This window comes from Salvelinus namaycush, chromosome 1 (assembly GCF_016432855.1).
Source record: "Salvelinus namaycush isolate Seneca chromosome 1, SaNama_1.0, whole genome shotgun sequence".
In the NCBI taxonomy this organism is placed as follows: Eukaryota; Metazoa; Chordata; class Actinopteri; order Salmoniformes; family Salmonidae; genus Salvelinus; species Salvelinus namaycush.
Window position 1 is genome coordinate 49,386,718 of NC_052307.1, and position 18,854 is coordinate 49,405,571.

Consider the following 18,854-nt stretch of genomic DNA (forward strand, 5'->3'; position numbering starts at 1 on the left):
GCTTCTGCCTCCAACCCAGGGAAACACTTCTCCAACCTCCGTAATCCTCTTTGCAAACAACTTTGTCACCACTTTGAAAACAAAAGGCTGACGACGTCCTCTCCTCATTCATGAGCCCAAGGATCCTTAGGCCTTGACCTCTTTCTCGCCTCTCTCCAGATGAAATCCTGCGACTAATGATATCTGGCCGCCCAACAACCTGCCCAATTGAACCGATCCCCTCCTCCCTTCTCCAGACCATCTCTGGAGATATTCTCCCATTCACCACTTCCCTAATCAACTCATCCCTGACCATTGGCTACATCCCCTCTGACTTCAAAATGGCCAGTCGCTTCCCTCCTTAAGAAACCAACACTTGACTACTCTGACTTCAAACTACAGACCGGTCTCTTCTTTCTTTTGTTTCCAAAACACTTGAGCGTGCTGTCTCTGACCAACTCTCTTGTTATCTCTTTCAGAAACGATCTTCTTGACCCTAACCAGTCAGGCTTCAAGACGGCTCATTTAACTGAGATCACTCTCCTCTGTGTCACAGGCTCTCTGCCAAAGCTGACTCTCTCTTCTCTGTTCAAATTCTCCTAGATCTATCCGCTGCCTTTGACACTGTGAACCATCAGATCCTCCTCTCCAACCTCTCATGGTTGGGCGTCTCAGCCTCTGCACACTCCTGGATTGCATCCCACCTGGCAAGTCGCTCCTACCAGGTGGCGTGGAGAGGATCTGTTTCTGCACCAAGTGCTCTCACTTCTGGTTTCCCGCAGGGCTCAGCTCTCGGCCCTCTCCTCTTTTCTCTATACACCAAGTCACTTGGCTTACTCATATCCTCACATGGTCTCTCCTATCATTGTTATGCGGATGACACTCAAATACTCTTCCCTTACCCCCCTTCTGACACCCAGGTGGCGACACGCATCTATGCGTGTCTGGCAGAGATCTCAGCTTGGACGTTGGCCCACCACCTCAAACTCAACAAAATGGAGCTACTCTTCCTCCCGGTGAAGGCATGTTTGCTCCAAGACCTCTCCATCACAGTTGACAACTCCACGGTGTCCCCCTCCAAGAGTGCAAAGAACTTTGGCGTGACTCTGGACAACATCCTGTTGTTCTCTGCAAACGTCAAAGAAGTGACTTGCTCCTGCAGGTTCATGCTCTACAACATCCGTAGAGTATGACCTTTCCTCACACAGGAAGTGTCGCAGGTCCTATTCCAGGCACTTGTCATCTGTCGTCAGAGACCTGGCAGTGTGGTGCCAGGACAACAACCTCTCCCTCAATGTGAGCAAGACAAAGAGCTGATCGTGGACTACAGGAAAAGGTGGGCCGAACAGGCCCCCATTAACATCAACAGGGCTGTAGTGGAGAGGGTTGAGAGTTTCAAGTTCCTTGGTGTCCACATCACCAACGAATTATCATGGTCCAAACACACCAAGACAGTCGTGAAGAGGGCAAGACAACAACTTTTCCCCCTCAGGAGACTGAAAAGTTTTGGCATGGGTCCCGAGATCCTCAAACAGTTCTACAGCTGCACTATCAAGAGCATCCTGACCGGTTGCATTCCCGCCTGGTATGGCAACTGCTCGGCATCTGACCGTAAAGCGCTAGAGGGTAGTGAGTACGGCCCAGTACATCACTGGGGCCAAGCTTCCTGCCATCCAGGACCTATATACTAGGCGGTGTCAGAGGAAAGCCCATAAAATTGTCAAAGACTCCAGTCACCCAAGTCATAGACTGCTCTCTCTGCTACCGCACGGTAAGCGGTACTGGAGTACCAAGTCTAGGACCAAAAGGCTCCTTAAAAGACTAGGGGGCGCAGTTTTCGCTTTTGGCTAAAAAGGCGTACCCATTTGAAACTGCCTATTTCTCAGCCCCCTAAACTAGAATATGCATATAATAGTCAGATTAGGATAGAAAACACTCATTTTTTTGTCTGTGAGTTAAACAGAACTGATATTGCAGGCTAAAACCTGAGGAAAATCCAACCAGGAAGTGGCCCTGTTTTTGAGACCTCTCTGTTCCCATGCATACCTATTACCCATTGAAAGGGATATCAACCAGACTTCTTTTTCTATGTCTTCCCTAAGGTGTCAACAGCCTTTAGACATAGTTTCAGGCTTTTATTTTGAAGGATGAGCGTGAACGACCACATTGCGTAAGTGGATAGGTGGGGGCTCTCCGAGTGATTTTTGCGCAAAAGTGAAAGGCAGCCATTGTTTCTCTCGGTCCTAGTGAAAAGCCAACTGTCCCGGTTGATATATTATCTTATATTTGAAAAACACCCTGAAGATGGATTATAAACAACGTTTGACATGTTTCTGTGGACATTATGGATATAATTTTGAATTTTCTCCGGCGTTGTCGCGAACGCTCTTTCCGGTGGATTCCTGGGCATAACGCAGCAAACAAACGGAGGTATTTGGATATAAAAAATATCTTTATGGAACAAAAGGAACATTTGCTGTCTAACTGGGAGTCTCGTGAGTGAAACCATCCGAAGATCGTCAAAGGTAAACGATTAATTTGATTGCTTTTCTGATTTTCGTGACCAAGTTACCTGACGCTAGGTGTTCTTATTGTTTTGTCGAGCGATCGATAAATTTACACAAATGCAAGTATTGCTTGCGCTGTAAAGCATAATTTCAAAATCTGAGACGACAGATGGATTAACAAAAGGCTAAGCTGTGTTTTGCAATATTGCACTTGTGATTTCATGAAATTATATTTTATTATATACCGTTCGCGCTAGGCTAGGCTATGCTAGTCAGCGTTTCTGATGACAATTATCCCGGATCCGGGATGGGTGGTTCAGAAAGGTTAACAACTTCTACCCCCAAGCCATAAGAATGATGAACAATTAATCAAATGAAGCCCCCCCCCCCCCCCCCATTTGTTTTTACATTGCTGCTACTCTCTGTTTATTATCTATGCATAGTCACTTTACACCTACCTATATGAACAAATTACCCCGACTAACCTGTACCCCCGCACATTGACTCGGTACCTGTACACCCTGTACATAGCCTCGTTATTGATATTTTATTGTGTTACATTTTATTATTTTAGTTTATTTGGTAAATATTTTCTTAATTCTTTCTTGAACTGGTTAAGGGCTTGTAAGTAAGCATTTCACGGTAAGGTCTACACCTGTTTTATTCGGCGCATTTTACAAATAAAGTTTGATTGGATTTGTGAGAGTGTGTGTGTATGAATGGCGGGTAACAACCCAATTGCACATTAGATACCGCTTTGGCAGTATGAATGAGCCTAGTATGTTGATATTTATTGCTTACTGCATATGTTTTTACTAAACAATATATGATTAGTACACAGTATACACTTTTATTAAGCTGTAGGCAAGAACAATTTCGAACATGGCCTGTGTGTGTGTCTGTGTTTGGTTCCCTGGTGTCCTTACCTTGGCTGATGACGGCCTTACGGTTCCGTCCGTCAAGGTCAGCTCTTTCGATGACGTGATGCTTGGCGTCAACCCAGTACATACGGTGCCCGGCGTAGTCAATGGTCAGCCCGTTGGGCCAGAACAAGTGGGTGTCGGCGATGACGCGGCGGTTGGAGCCATCCATGTTGGCATACTCGATACGAGGAGTGTTACCCCAGTCCGTCCAGTAGATCTTACTGATGGGGTAGAAAAAGTCAGGGAAACTTAGGGTTAGGTTGTCATTGTCCAACAAAAAGGTAGGTCACAAATCATAGGACAAACACCATTCAGACCTGGGATCAAATAGTACTTGTTTTCTTTTAAATAATTTAGCTGCGCTATATCAAGTTTTCCTGGAGCAATGGAACCAATGCAGTAGTCCCATAAGTGCAAACCCCACCCATCTGTCACTCCATGCAGGCTTATAAAACTACGTTCAAAGTATTTAAAAGAAAATAAATACTATTTGAACCTATGTCATTCATAGTTGTGTTATCAAATACTACTGATGTCAGCTGTTTGATGTCAGCCATTTGAATAAGTTTAAAACAGAACTGATGAAGGTCACCGACACGTTCGCCATCCCGTTTCCTGTCTTTTAATCATCTATATTCCTTGGCTCTCAGCATTGATAGCCAATTTACCAATCATCCTCTCAATTAACATATACAAATTAGCTATTTGATGAGCTAAATTAGTAAATTAGTAGTTTCCTACTTTTCCATGTTGCTAGAAGAGGTTTTAAAGCTTCAAACTGTCACTGTGGCATAATAGAGGCCCACCAGAGGGCAATGCCACCCTTATTTTGACGTAATTCCTGTAATTGCTTGTTTAGGTTCCACCTTCGAAGAATGACAGGCTACTTATAAATATATATTCACAAATTGCGATGGGAAAAAACATTGTGGTGATTTCCATGTGGAGTGGAAAAACATCAACAAATAGGGAACTGACAGTTGTCAGTGTAGCTAGCTAACATGCTAACCGTAGCAAGCTGTTTTGCTAACCTTATGTTTTTTTTTTGTACACCGTATTAAACTTCACCACAGACGGAAACAAGTATATTTGACCTCGCCATCTATTGTTATCTCCAAAGTTTTGACATCTTCCACAACAGACAAGCATTTTCTACATTGTAATGGACACAGTTTAACCTTTGGTAAGCAGGCTTCGGCAGCGGTACAGCAAAACCAAGTCAGCCCGTGCTCATGGTTCTCACAGGGGAAGTTAAATGATAGGCTATAATGATTTTGCTAATGATGCATGTTGCATCGGACACAAAACACCAATACAAATGTAACAACCGCAAAATACATAAACAAGTTCTTTGAATTTTCCTACGCGGGTGCCTGTTCAATATAGGACAGACACTTGTGGTTTAGCTGCACCAATCAAAGCAGTGAAGAGTGTTGTGAAGCTAGACTTGAGTGGTCAAAACCATTCATCTTGGGTCGACTGTGGGAGCAGGGTTGTAAAACGCAATAATATCACCCAATTATACCATTTATAAAATGATCATGTATATATACAGTGGGGAGAACAAGTATTTGATACACTGCCGATTTTGCAGGTTTTCCTACTTACAAAGCATGTAGAGGAAAATCACATTGTATGATTTTTAAGTAATTAATTTGCATTTTATTGCATGACATAAGTATTTGATCACCTACCAACCAGTAAGAATTCCGGCTCTCACAGACCTGTTAGTTTTTTTTTAAGAAGCCCTCCTGTTCTCCACTCATTACCTGTATTAACTGCACCTGTTTGAACTCGTTACCTGTATAAAAGACACCTGTCCACACACTCAATCAAACAGACTCCAACCTCTCCACAATGGCCAAGACTAGAGAGCTGTGTAAGGACATCAGGGATAAAATTGTAGACCTGCACAAGGCTGGGATGGGCTACAGGACAATAGGCAAGCAGCTTGGTGAGAAGGCAACAACTGTTGGCGCAATTATTCGAAAATGGAAGAAGTTCAAGATGACGGTCAATCACCCTCGGTCTGGGGCTCCATGCAAGATCTCACAACTGATTGGCTCAAACACATTAAGAAGGAAAGAAATTCCACAAATTAACTTTTATCAAGGCACACCTGTTAATTGAAATGCATTCCAGGTGACTACCTCATGAAGCTGGTTGAGAAAATGCCAAGAGTGTGCAAAGCTGTCATAAAAGCAAAGGGTGGCTACTTTGAAGAATCTCAAATATAAAATAGATTGATTTGTTCAACACTTTTTGGTTACTACGTGACTCCATGTGTTATTTCATAGTTTTGATGTCTTCACTATTATTCTACATGTAGAAAATAGCAAAAATAGAGAAAAACCCTGGAGTAGGTGTGTCCAAACTTTTAACTGGTACTGTATATATACAGACTAGCAAATAAATAAGCGAAACATTTACAAAATAAGCAATGGATTATGTTAATTTTCTAGTAAAAAAGTTTCCACCGCCTAATTTAATTTGATCCATGGCTCAAGTGTAGGCTACAGCGAAAAGCTGTTTGGCTCAGTTGCGACTTTAAGAGGAAGAACTTTTCAGGTGTATTAGCACATCATATAATAGGGGAAACACACGGCATCCCCCACAATATCATACTTTGACTAAAATTATGACTTATTGACTTCAATTGTTGTGCAACATCATGGGTAAGCTCTTTGTTGAAAAAAAAGTGAATTTCCACTTGTGGTACTGTAAGGCCGAGATAAAAGTGAAATCTGCTCTATCTTATGTTAAATAGTTGTTCCAGATATAAAGTGCCAGAGTCTAGCATCTAATCCCAAGATAAAGTCCCTGGTTTATTTTCCATCAACATGAAAACTCAAGGCTGCTACTGCAACAAGCAGAGCATTTCATAAGCAAGGAAACAAATTCAGACCTGCCAACCCTGAAGAATTTTTTGCAGTTTCACTTTAGTGCTGCACCCCTAGCCCCGGACCCCACGACAGCGCATGTGCGACACTCACACTGCTCAAATCATAGGCAAATGCACCTTTTTTAGCCTAATAATGATGTTGGCAGAAGACCGGCTCAGTAGGAATGGTAGGCTATAGACTGCTATGGGTACTTTGTAATTGGCTGCTCTTCAGTAGCTAACTAGAAATACATTTAAAGTTGCACTACGCATAAATCGCTCCACCATTTCCTGGTTGCTAAAATTCTAATAGTTCACCTAATTTCAGTTTATGTGACAAAATAAGCTAGTATAGCGTAGAGAATCATTGTACCACCTAAACCGCTGTGAAATATATTTTCCATAATCACAAATATTGTTGTTTCAGCTGTTTGAAGCTGGTGTACATCGCCGAAGGTAAAACACGCAAAAATAAGACTTAAGAACGGGAAGCATAGAAATAGCACACATAGAAAAGATATACCGCTTCTTAGACTTGCCTTCAAGTAGAATGATAGATCTATAACTCACATCTCTATGTGAATTTGGTCAGGTTGCCCAAAAAGTTACATATTGCCACTTTAAATGTACAATCAGGGCTCTCCCTAGGCATTTCTGACTTGGTCATGCTGATGTAGGCCTACGTTTGAGTAGGAGAGAGGTCTGGAAGTTGTGAAGTTGGAGAAGGAAATTGGAGCATTTAGCTTCTTTTTTTTAACCTGTAACTGCCATTTACAGAAACCTTAAATTATATTAAATAATGCAGCCAACAAAGTAGTCTAGTGTGTGATCCTAAATTAAATTCAGGTGGTCTCAATGACACTTTCAACATTTTATAGGTTAAATTTAGGGGTAATGATCATTCTAATTCATAGGTGTCTTAATGTGGAAACTCTAGTGGAAATGTAAACTGGCTTTTTCTTAATTTTTAGCTAACTACCCATTTTGTATTGACGCCTTAGTTAATAAGCTATCTAAGAAATAATATTGGTTATGTGCTTAACTAACGCATACAATTTTGGAAAACGTATTTGGCAAACAGTTCGTTCTCCATTTACCTCACACATCAGTGGTATTAACAGACGAAGTGGAGAGCTGCCAACCAGCTGCAGGGAGGAAAATAGTACTACGACTACGGGGGGCGGGGAAGGCCGGAGCGGAGAGCTAGAGATTTTTTCTCCTCGTCCGAGTCCTATGATGGTTCAGCTCCAACTTCAGACGGTTGAGTTAAAAACCACAAAGTGCTCACTAGAAGTCTATTTTGGTGTATTTTCGGGAATTTTTTTGTACCAGCGTACTTTGACCTGAAATTGCATGTATGGTACACAAAATGCGTGCAGGTTGGCAGGTAGGGATAGAGAAGAGAGAGGAGAAAGAGAGAGATCCTACTTACCCCTCTATAGGGTGCAGTGCGATGGCTCGGGGTTTCTCCATGCTCTGCCATAGGAGGACCTTGCGGTGGGTTCCATCCAGATTGGCCACCTCAATACGGGACGTCCCTGAGTCAGTCCAGTATAGCTTGTCATGGATCCAGTCTATAGCCAGACCACCTAGAGGGAGAGACCAGGGTCATGTTCATTAGGTACCAAACAGAGGAAAACGGACTGAAACGGAGGGACTGTCTTGACTTGTCCAATTAAAAACACAATTTTTTGTTTTCCGTTGCAAAAGTTTTAAAACGTGTTATGTTGCATGCCCTAATAAACACAACCCAGGAAGTCAACAGATGGTAATTTTAAAATGTGGCAAAATAATTAGAGCTGTTGAGCAATCTAGTTATTATCTAGGGGTTATGGTTTGGGGCAAACTTTGGGTAAAAGTGTAGAGGCTAAATTCAAATTTGGGATTAGAGAACGGCAGGTAGCCTAGAGGTTAGAGCGTTGGGCCAGTAACCAAAATATTGGTAGTTCGAATTCCTGAGCCGACTAGGTGAAACATCTGTTGATCTGCCCTTGAGCAAGGCACTTAACCCTAATTGCTGCATTAACCCTAATTGCTCCAGGGTTGTCGTCAATAATAGCTGATTCCTGGCCGTGACCCCACTCTCTGAGGGTGTCTCAGGGGGAGTGGGATATGCCAAAAAAACACATTTCCATTTCACACCACACACTTGTACAAGTTACACAGAACAAATATAAGCCCCCCCTCTATTTGACCTTTTTGTATTAGAAAATGCCATCCATTTGTCTTCATCAGCATGGCCAGATTGTGTTGACTCGTCATTTGTCCTAAACCTTGCATTATGACCGTTGCAATGCTGTACATTCTATGTTGATACATGTTCTGACTGTAGTAAAACCATGTGTGGCCGTAGGTTATAACTGGGCTTTCCTTTACATAATTGTGAGTGCACAGAATGTAGCATGACCACCTGTGATTGTATCCATGCTGGTGGAAACCACCTGCTATGCATTCTACCGTGTGTGTTTTGACCAGTTAGACCATAACGTGGTCATGTGCATACCTGGACTCTCTAAGCCAGTGGAAACCACTTCCTCCACGTTGCTCCCGTTCAGGTTGGCCTTCATGATGCGGTCGAGCGTTACATCAGACCAGAAGACCAGCTCCTGGTCGTGGTGGAAGTCCAGAGCGATGGCATTTTCCAGGTTGTTCAGCAGCAGAGTGTACTCTGACCGGTGGGGCAACACCTGGCGGATGTCTATACGGTTCGCAAACAGCAGCACTGGCTCAGGACCTAATGGAGGGGTACAGAGTAGGGTATAGAGAGGAGGGAGGGAGGGTAGTGACAAGCAAAATGAGGGGTTAAGAGAGTGAGAGAAAGAGGGAGAGAGAGGAGAGGGTGTGGAGTGCAAGGGAGAGTGGAAGAGGCGGAAAAACTCAGCTCTTGCAGGAAACTCCAGCCATCACTTTCAATAAGACCCAACATTAATATTAGTCAGTCAGTCAAGTACATCCCCTGGCCACTGGAACCCAAGCAGAGATGCTTGACCGGGGTTCACTAGTGATACACACCAGATTTGAGGGGTGCTGTATTGGCAATGTAGTGGACCCTAGCTCCAGAACCATATCTAAATCTAGTACAGACCAGGCCTGTGTTTTAAATGGCACCCTATTGTTTTATAGTAAACTACTGTAAGATATATGGTGGCATTTGGGATGCGACCAAGCACTTGCTTTTCTGACCTTAAACCATGAGCTAACCTCAGCCACAGTCCAACTCCCCAAAGCTAAGCAAGGGATACGGTTACAATTAAATGCAGATGAAACATGTTTGCATGTTTTAAACACAACTATGATGCATATGGGTCACCCACTAACCAGGGCAGAGTAGGGAAAATGGTTTTAATTCCATGCAGGCAAAACATGTTTAGGTAAACAACTTCCCCAGGCGCTCACAATCCCTCCACATGTTGAAGCCAAAGGTCTTAAATTGAAAGATTGTGAGTGAACTCACCCAGCGCCTTGCAGCTGCGCTTGTCAGGCCTCAGCTCATAGCCCTGCACACACCAGCACTGGAACCCTCCCTCTGTGTTGGTACAGCCCTGGCTGCAGTAGCCCTCCTCTGCACACTCATCCACATCTGGGAACGGTCCACATAGACAGGTGGGTGGGTGGGTGGGGGAGGGGTAAGATAATATATGACGATGCGGGGTGTGTAAACACCTCAAATATATACATTTTAAATCAACTCATTATAAAATCCGCAGAGCTCATATACATACAATTTTTTCAGTCTCTCATCGCAAGCACACACACACAGGGTGTAGTCTCACCCTGGCAGGCCCTGCCGTCCTCCATCAGTCTGTAGCCAGTATGACAGGTACACTGTACCAGACCTCTGGCCATCTGACACTTCTGAGAACAGCCTCCGTTATTCAGGTTACAGTTGCCATCGCTGGACCGCGGGCCTACACTCAAACACACACACTTGTTAGAGAGATGTTATGATGTGGAGCCTTACAGAAGTTTCCGAATAAGTCCCCAAACACACATGGCACACCCACCCCACACCCTTCCCCTTATACAGTCAGACATAACTCACGGCAGTCCTGGTGAGGGTGTTCATCAGTCCCATCTCCACAGTCGCTGACCTCATTACAGACCTTCCTCTGGCCAATACAGCGGCCGTTACCACACAGAAACTGGTCTGGAGCACATGGAGGGGTGTCTGGTGGGGAGATAGATGGAGAAAGTTACAATGGCCTGGGAAAAAACTGCGAAGAACAATGGACAACATCTGAAAACTCCTTTGGCTGTGTCTCAAATGGCACCCATTGGGTCCTGGTCAAAAGAAGTGCACTATATAGGGAATAGGGTACCATTTGGGATGTAGCCTCTGAATTTTGAAGGATAGACACAAAAGGCCTGTGTGGTAATGGTAACTGTTCTTCAGATTGACTGAATCTAGACTCCACCCTGGGTGGGGTGATCATCCAAAATCAAATCAAACTTTATATGCCACATGCACCAAATACTACAAATCAAACCAAATGGTATTAGTCACATGCGCCGAATACAACAGGTGTAGACCTTACAGTGAAATGCTTACTTACGAGCCCCAAACCAACAATGCAGTTTAAAAAAAATACTGGTAAGAATAAGAAATAAAAGTAACAAGTAATTAAAGAGCAGCAGTAAAATAACGATAGTGAAAATATATACAGGCGGGTACCGGTACAGAGTCAATGTGCAGGGGCACCGGTTAGTTGAGGTAATATGTACATGAAGGTAGAGTTATTAAAGTGACTATACATAGATGACAACAACAGAGGGTAACAGCGGTGTAAAAGGGGGAGGCAATGCAAATAGCCTGAGGAGCTTTTTGATTAGGTGTTCAGGAGTCTTTTGGCTTGGGGGTAGAAGCTGTTTAGAAGCTTCTTGGACCTAGACGTGGCGCTCCAGTACCGCTTTCCATGCGGTAGCAGAGAGAACCGTCTATGGCTAGGGTGGCTGGAGTCTGACAATTCTTAGGACATTCCTCTGACACCGCCTGGTATAGAGGTCCTGGATGACAGGAAGCTTGGCCTCAGGGATGTACTGGACTGTTCGCACTATCCTCTATAGTGCCTTGCGGTCGGAGGCAGAGCAGTTGAAATACCAAGCAGTGATGCAACCAGTCAGGATGCTCTCGATGGTGCAAATGTAGAACCTTTTGAGGATCTGAGGACCCATGCAAAATCTTTTCAGTCTCCTGAGGGGGCATAGGTTTTGCCGTGCCCTCTTCACGACTGTCTTGGTGTGCTTGGACCATGTTAGTTTGTTGGTGATGTGGACACCAAGGAACTTGAAGCTCTCAACCTGCTCCACTGCAGCCCCGTTGATGAGAATGGGGACGTTCTCGGTCCTCTTTTTCCTGTAGTCCACAATCATCTCCTTTGTCTTGATCACGTTGAGGGAGAGGTTGTTGTCCTGGCACCACACGGCCAGGTCTCTGACCTCCCTATAGCGGTCTCGTAGTTGTCGGTGATCAGGCCTACCAATGTTGTGTCATCGGCATACTTAATGATGGTGTTGGAGTCGTGCCTGGCCGTGCAGTCATGAGTGAACAGGGAGTACAGGAGGGGACAGAGCACGCACCCCGGAGGGGCCCCTGTGTTGAGGATCAGCGTGGCGGATGTGTTGTCACCTACCCTTACCACCTGGGGGCGGCACGTCAGGAAGTCCAGGATCCAGTTGCAGAGGGAGGTGTTTAGGCCCAGGGTCCTTAGCTTAGTGATGAGTTTTGAGGGTACTACGGTGTTGAACGCTGAGCTGTAGTCAATGAATAGCATTCTCACATAGGTGTTCCTTTTGTCCAGGTGGGAAAGGGCAGTGTGGAGTGCAATAGAGATTGCATCATCTGTGGATCTGTTGGGGCGGTATGCAAATTATGTCGCCTGTAATCCATGGCTTCTGGTTGAGGTATGTACGTACGGTCACTGTGGGGACTATGTCATCGATGCACTTATTGATGAAGCCAATGACTGATGTGGTGTACTCCTCAATGCCATCGGAGGAATCCCAGAACATATTCCAGTCTGTGCTAGAAAACAGTCCTGTAGCATAGCATAGCATAACATCTGACAACTTTTTTTAGTGATCGAGTCACTGGTGCTTCCTGCTTAAATTTTTTCTTGTAAGCAAGAATCAGGAGGACAGAATTATGGTCAGATTTGCCAAATGGAGGGCGAGGGAGCGCTTTGCATGCGTCTCTCTGTGTGGAGTAAAGTTGGTTCAGAGTTTTTTTCCCTCGGGCTGCACATTAAACATGCTGCTAAAAATTTGGTAAAATGGATTTAAGTTTCCATGCATTAAAGTCCCCGGCTACTAGGAGCGGCTACTACTACTCTCTAGGTAGATAGTGTGGTCTACAGCTTCATGAGATACTCTACCTCAGGCGAGCAATAGCTCGAGACTTCCTTAGATATCGTGCACCAGCTGTTATTTACAAAAAATACATAGTCCGCCGCCCCTTGTCTTACCAGACGCTGCTGTTTATTCGGGGGTTTATTCGATCACCTATGCATTTTCAGAAGGCAGCCCACCCTCCGGACCCTTTTTCTCCGCCTCCTCTTCACGCAAATCACGTGGATCTGAGCCTGCTCCCGAGAAAGCTGTATATCGTTCGCGTCGGGCTTGTCAGACTCATTAAAGGAAAATAAGGATTCTGCTAATCCGTGGTGAGTAATTGCAGTCCTGATGTCCAGAAGTTATTGTAGGTCATAAGAGACGGTATTGGCAACATTATATACAAAAATAAGTTACAAACAACACAAATAAACAAACAAAGAAAGCACAATCGGTTAGGGGCGTATAAGTAAAACATCTGCCATCTCCTCTGGCGCCATTTTACAAGTGTAGACCTTACCGTGAAATGCTTACTTAAAAGCCCTTAAACCTCTTTAGGATTAGGGGTGGAGTTTACACTTTTGGGGAAAATCGTTCAAAATTTAAAACGGCCTCCTACTCAATTCTTGCTCGTACAATATGCATATTATTATTAATATTGGATAGAAAACACTCTCTAGTTTCTAAAACAGTTCTAATTATTTCTCTAAGTGAAACAGAACTATTTTTACAGGACATTTCCTATCCGGAAGTGAGATTTCCAATATCGAGGTCTCTCTTCAAAGGCTTGTCTATAAAAGGGCTTGTCACTTATGACTGTAGAAACACGCCATACGCCTTCCCCTGGGTGTCATGCGGAAGTGAGAGAAGAAATGAGGTGATTATCTCGTTCAGGGGTTGAATGCAATCTCTTTGATTGAGAGGACCGCCATTTTTTTTTTTTTGGGAGGCGCGAATTTGGACCTGGTATCGCCTCCTGGAAAACGTTCGTTATTGATGAATATGATCTCTGGCTTCGATTTTATTCGATACATGTCACAATAGCATCCTAAAGTATGTTTTTTCAATATATTTTAATTATATTATTGAAATTTATTCTGGACTTTAGACGTGATGCGACGCAAGAATTTTGTCAAGATGGAGAGGTTAGCGTCGCACTGCCAGTGTGCTTGCTAATTCAAGAGGGAAATCGTTCGTTCTGGATCGAAATAAAGACGTTTCTGAACAAAGGACCCCTTGGAGAACATTCTGATGGAAAATCAACAAAGATAAGGACCCAATTTGGGATGCTTTTTCATATATCTGTCGAACTGTGCTATGCTACCGTTCGACTAGAATCAATGATGCTGTGTGCTAGCTAATGTAGTAAGCTAATATAACGATATATTGTGTTTTCGCTGTAAAACACTTAGAAAATCGGAAATATTAGCTATATTCACAAGATCTTTGTCTTTCATTTGCTATCCACCATATATTTTTCTGAAATGTTTTATGATGTGTAGTTAGGTAGTTGACGCTGGTGTCTATTTACTCTGGCTGCTCCCGTGCTATTTCTGACTGTAACTATGATGGTAGCTATGATGGTAGCAGTAATGTAAAACTGATTTATAGCTCAAATATGCACATTTTTTGAACAAAACATAGATTTATTGTGTAACATGTTATAGGACTGTCATCTGAGGGAGTTGTTTCTAGGTTAGTTAGGTTGGTTCTAGGTTAGTTAGGTTGGCTTTGTGCATGCTACCTGCATGCTACCGGTGCTGTGAAAAATGTCTGTCCTCTTTTGTATTTGGTGGTGAGCTAACATAAATATACGTGGTGTTTTTGCTGTAATACATTTAAAAAATCGGACATGTTGGCTGGATTCACAAGATGTTTATCTTTCAAATGCTGTATTGGACTTGTTAATGTGTGAAAGTTAAATATTTCAAAGAATTTTTTTTTTGAATTTGCCGCTCTGCCTTTTCAATGGAATGTGGGAGGAGTGCCGCTAGCGGCACCCCTGGCCTAAACAGGTTAACCAACAGTGCAGTTCAAGAAGAGTTAAGATTTTTTTTCTCCAAATAAACAAAAGGAATTTTTGGAATAAAAAACTAAAAGTACAGAGTCAGTGTGCGGGGTAACGGGTTAGTTGAGGTAATTTCTACATGTAGGTAGGGGTAAAGTGACTATGCATAGATAATAAACAGTGAGTAGCAGCAGTGTACAAAACTTAAGGAGCGACAACTTAAATAGTCCAGTGGCAATTTGATTAACTGTTCAGCAGTCTTATGGCTTGAGGGTAGAAGCTGTGAAGGAGTCTTTTGGTTCTAGACTTGGCGCTCCAGTACCGCTTACCGTGCAGTAGCAGATTAAACAGTCTATGACTTGGGCGACTGGAGTCTTTGACAATTTTATGGGCTTTCCTTATGACACCGCCTATTATATAGGTCCTGGATGCCAGGAAGCTTGGTCCCAGTGATGTACTGGGTTGTACCAACTACTCTCTGTAGCACCGTACGGTCAGATGCCGAGTAGTTGCCATACCAGGTGGTGATGCAACCGGTCAGGATGCTCTCGATGGTGCAGCTGTAGAGGATCTGGGGACCCATGCCAAATCTTTTCAGTCTACTGAGGGGGAAAAGGTTTTGTCATGCCCTCTTCACAACTATCTTTTTGTGTTTGGACCATGATCATTCATTGGTGATATGGACACCAAGGAACTTGAAACTCTCGACGCGCTCCACTATAGCCCCGTCGATGTTAATGGGGGCCTGTTCGATCCTACTTTTCCTGCAGTCCACGATCAGCTCCTTTGTCTTTCTCACAATGAGGAAAAGGATGTTGTCCTGGCATCACACTGGCAGTTCTCTGACCTCCCTATAGGCTGTCTCATCATTGTCAGTAATCAGGCCTACCACTGTTTTGTCGTCAGCAAACTTAATGATGGTTTTGGAGTCTTGTTTGGCCGTGCAGTCGTGGGTGAACAAGGAGTACAGGAGGAGACTAAGTACACACCCCTGAGGGGCCCCAGTGTTGAGGATCAGCATGGCACACGGGTTGTTGCCTACCCTTACCACCTGGGGGCGGCCCATCAGGAAGTCCAGGATCCAGTTGCAGAGGTAGGTCTTTAGTCCAATGGTCCTTAGCTTAGTGATGAGCTTCGTGGACACTATGGTATTGAGCCCTGAGCTGTAGTCAATGAACAGCATTCTCACATAGGTGTTCCTTTTGTCCAGGTGGGAAAGGGCAGTATGGAGTGCGATTGAGATTGTGTCATCTGTGGATCTGTTGCTGCGGTATGCAAATTGGAGTGGGTCTAGGGTATCCAGGAGGATGCTGTTGATGTGAGCCATGACCAGCCTTTCAAAGCACTTCATGACTACCGACATGAGTGCTATGGGGCGGTAATCATTTAGGCAGGTTACCTTCGCTTCCTTAGGCACAGGGACTATGGTGGTCTGCATGAAACACGTAGGTATCTCCCTGTTCAGGGAGAGGTTGAAAATGTCAGTGAAGACAATTGCCAGTTGGTCCACGCAAGCTTTGAGTTAACATCCTGGTAATTCGTCTGGCCCAGCGGCTTTGTGAATGTTGACCTGTTTAAAGGTCTTGCTCACATCGGCTACCGAGAGCATTATCACACAGTCATCCAGAACAGGTGGTGCTCTCGTGCATGCTTCCGTGTTGCTTGCCTCGAAGCGAGCATAAAAGGCATTTAGCTTGTCTGGTAGGCTCGCGTCACTGGGCAGATCGCGTCTGGGTTTCCCTTTGTAGTCCATAATAGTTTTCAAGTCCTGCCACATACGACGAGCGTCAGAGCCGGTGTAGTAGGATTCATTATTCTGTATTGACGCTTTGCTTGTTTGATGGTTCGTCTGAGGGCATAACGGGATTTCTTATAAGTGTCCGGATTAGTGTCCCGCTCCTTGAAAGCAACAGCTCTAGCCTTTAGCTCGATGCGGATGTTGCCTGTAATCTATGGCTTCTGGTTGGGATATGTACGTACAATCACTGTGGGGACGATGATGCACTTATTGATGAAGCCGGTGACTGAGGTGGTATACTCTTCAATGCCATTGAACTTCCTGCTTTAGTTTTTGCTTGTAAGCAGCAATCAGGAAGATATAATTATGGTCAGATTTGCCAAATAGAGGGCGGGGGAGAGCTTTGTATGCATCTCTGTGTGTGGAGTAAAGTTTTTTTTCACTCTGGTTGCACGTGACATGCTGGTAAAAATTTGGTAAAACTGATTGAAGTTTGCCTGCATTAAAGTCCCCGGCCACTAGGAGCACCGATTCTGGATGAGCATTTTCTTGTTCGCTTATGGCCTTATAGAGTTGTTTGAGCACGGTCTTAGTGCCAGCATCGGTCTGTGGTGGTAAATAGGCGGCTACGAATAATATAGATGAGAATTCTCTTGGTAGATAGTGTGGTTTGAGCTTAGCTCAGGCGAGCAATACCTCGAGGCTTCTTTAATATTAGACATCGCAACCCAGCTATTATTGACAAATAGACACATACCCCCACCTCTCGTCTTACCAGACGTAGCTTCTTCTCTGTTCTGCCGGTGCATGGAAAATCCCGCCAGCTCTATAATATCTGTGTAGTCGTTTAGCCACGACTCGGTGAAACATATGATATTACAGTTTTTAATGTCCCATTGGTAGGATAATCTTAAATCGTAGGTCATCAATTTTATTTTCCAATGATTGCACGTTAGCCAGTAGAACGGATGGCAGTGTGAGTTCTCTCGCTCGCCTACGGATCCTTAGAAGGCAGCCCGACCTGCCTTTTCCTCTGTCTTTTCTTCACGCAAATGACCGGGCCTGTTCCCGGGTAAGCATTATATCCTTCTCGTCGGATTCGTTAACCTCTTGTGGCTGAAGGGGCAGTATTGAGTAGCTTGGATGAAAGGTGCACAGAGGTGCCCAGAGTAAACAGCCTGCTCCTCAATCATAGTTGCTAATATATGCATATTATTATTAGTATTGGATAGAAAACACTCTGAAGTTTCTAAAACTGTTTGAATTATGTCTGTGTAACAGAACTCATATGGCAGGCAACAACCTGAGAGAAAATCCAAACAGGAAGTGGAAATTCTGAGGCTGGTCGAGTTTCAACCAAGATCTTATTGAAATCACAGCGAATTATGAATGAGTATTCACTTCCTACGGCTTCCACTAGATGTCAACAGTCTGTAGAACTGTCTGATGACTCTACTGTGAAGGGGGGCCGAATGAGAGGAGAATTAGTCACCACTGCCATGAAGTGACCATTCTTTGACCATGCGAGTTCTGAGAGGGAGCTCCGTTCCATCGCTCATCTGAAGTCAATGTAATTCTCCGGTTGGAACGTTATTCAAGATTTATGTTAACAACATTCTAAAGATTGATTCAATACATCGTTTGACATGTTTCTACTGACTGTTACGGAACTTTTGGACATTTCGTCAGGTTTTAGTGAACGCGCTTCGTGACTTTGGAATTGTTTACCAAATGCGCTAACCAAAGTAGCTAATTGGACATAAATAACGGACATTATCGAACAAATCAAGCATTTATTGTGGACCTGGGATTCCTGGGAGTACATTCTGATGAAGATCATCAAAGGTAAGGGAATATTTATCATGTAATTTCTGGTTTCTGTTGACTCCAACATGGCGGCTAATTTGACTATTGTTCTGAGCGCTGTCTCAGATTATTGCATGGTTTGCTTTTTAGGTAAAGTTTTTTTGAAATCTGACACAGCGGTTGCATTAAGGAGAGGTATATCTATAATTCCATGTGTATAACTTGTATTATCATCTACATTTATGATGAGTATTTCTGTTGAAACAATGTGGCTATGCAAAATCAAGTTTATCAAACAAAACATACATGTATTGTGTAACATGAAGTCCTATGAGTGTCATCTGATGAAGATCATCAAAGGTTAGTGATTAATTTTATCTCTATTTGTGCTTTTTGTGACTCCTATCTTTGGCTGGAAAAATGGCTGTGCTTATTGTGGTTTGGTGTGACCTAACATAATCGTTTGTAGTGCTTTCGCTGAAAAGCATATTTGAAATCAGACACTTTGGTGGGGTTAACAACAAGATTACCTTTAAAATGGTATAAGACACATGTATGTCTGAGGAATTTTAATTATGAGATTTCTGTTTTTTGAATTTGGCGCCATGCACTTTCACTGGCTGTTGTCATATCGATCCCGTTACCGGGATTGTAGCCATAAGAAGTTTTAAAGGAAAAAGCTTAT

General features: G+C 43.7%; 1 protein-coding gene across 1 annotated transcript in view; it reads right to left on the reverse strand.

The window, feature by feature from the left end:
* The window catches only part of LOC120045143 (low-density lipoprotein receptor-related protein 4-like), a 231,412-nt gene that overhangs the window by 52,667 nt on the left and 159,891 nt on the right, over positions 1-18,854 (reverse strand). Inside the window, exons 9-14 of the mRNA XM_038990063.1 lie at positions 10,333-10,458; positions 10,064-10,198; positions 9,745-9,870; positions 8,794-9,024; positions 7,723-7,879; positions 3,413-3,630 (exon numbers count right to left, since the gene is read on the reverse strand). Coding sequence (XP_038845991.1) covers positions 3,413-3,630; positions 7,723-7,879; positions 8,794-9,024; positions 9,745-9,870; positions 10,064-10,198; positions 10,333-10,458 — 993 coding nt within the window. The remainder of the gene's footprint in view (positions 1-3,412; positions 3,631-7,722; positions 7,880-8,793; positions 9,025-9,744; positions 9,871-10,063; positions 10,199-10,332; positions 10,459-18,854) is intronic.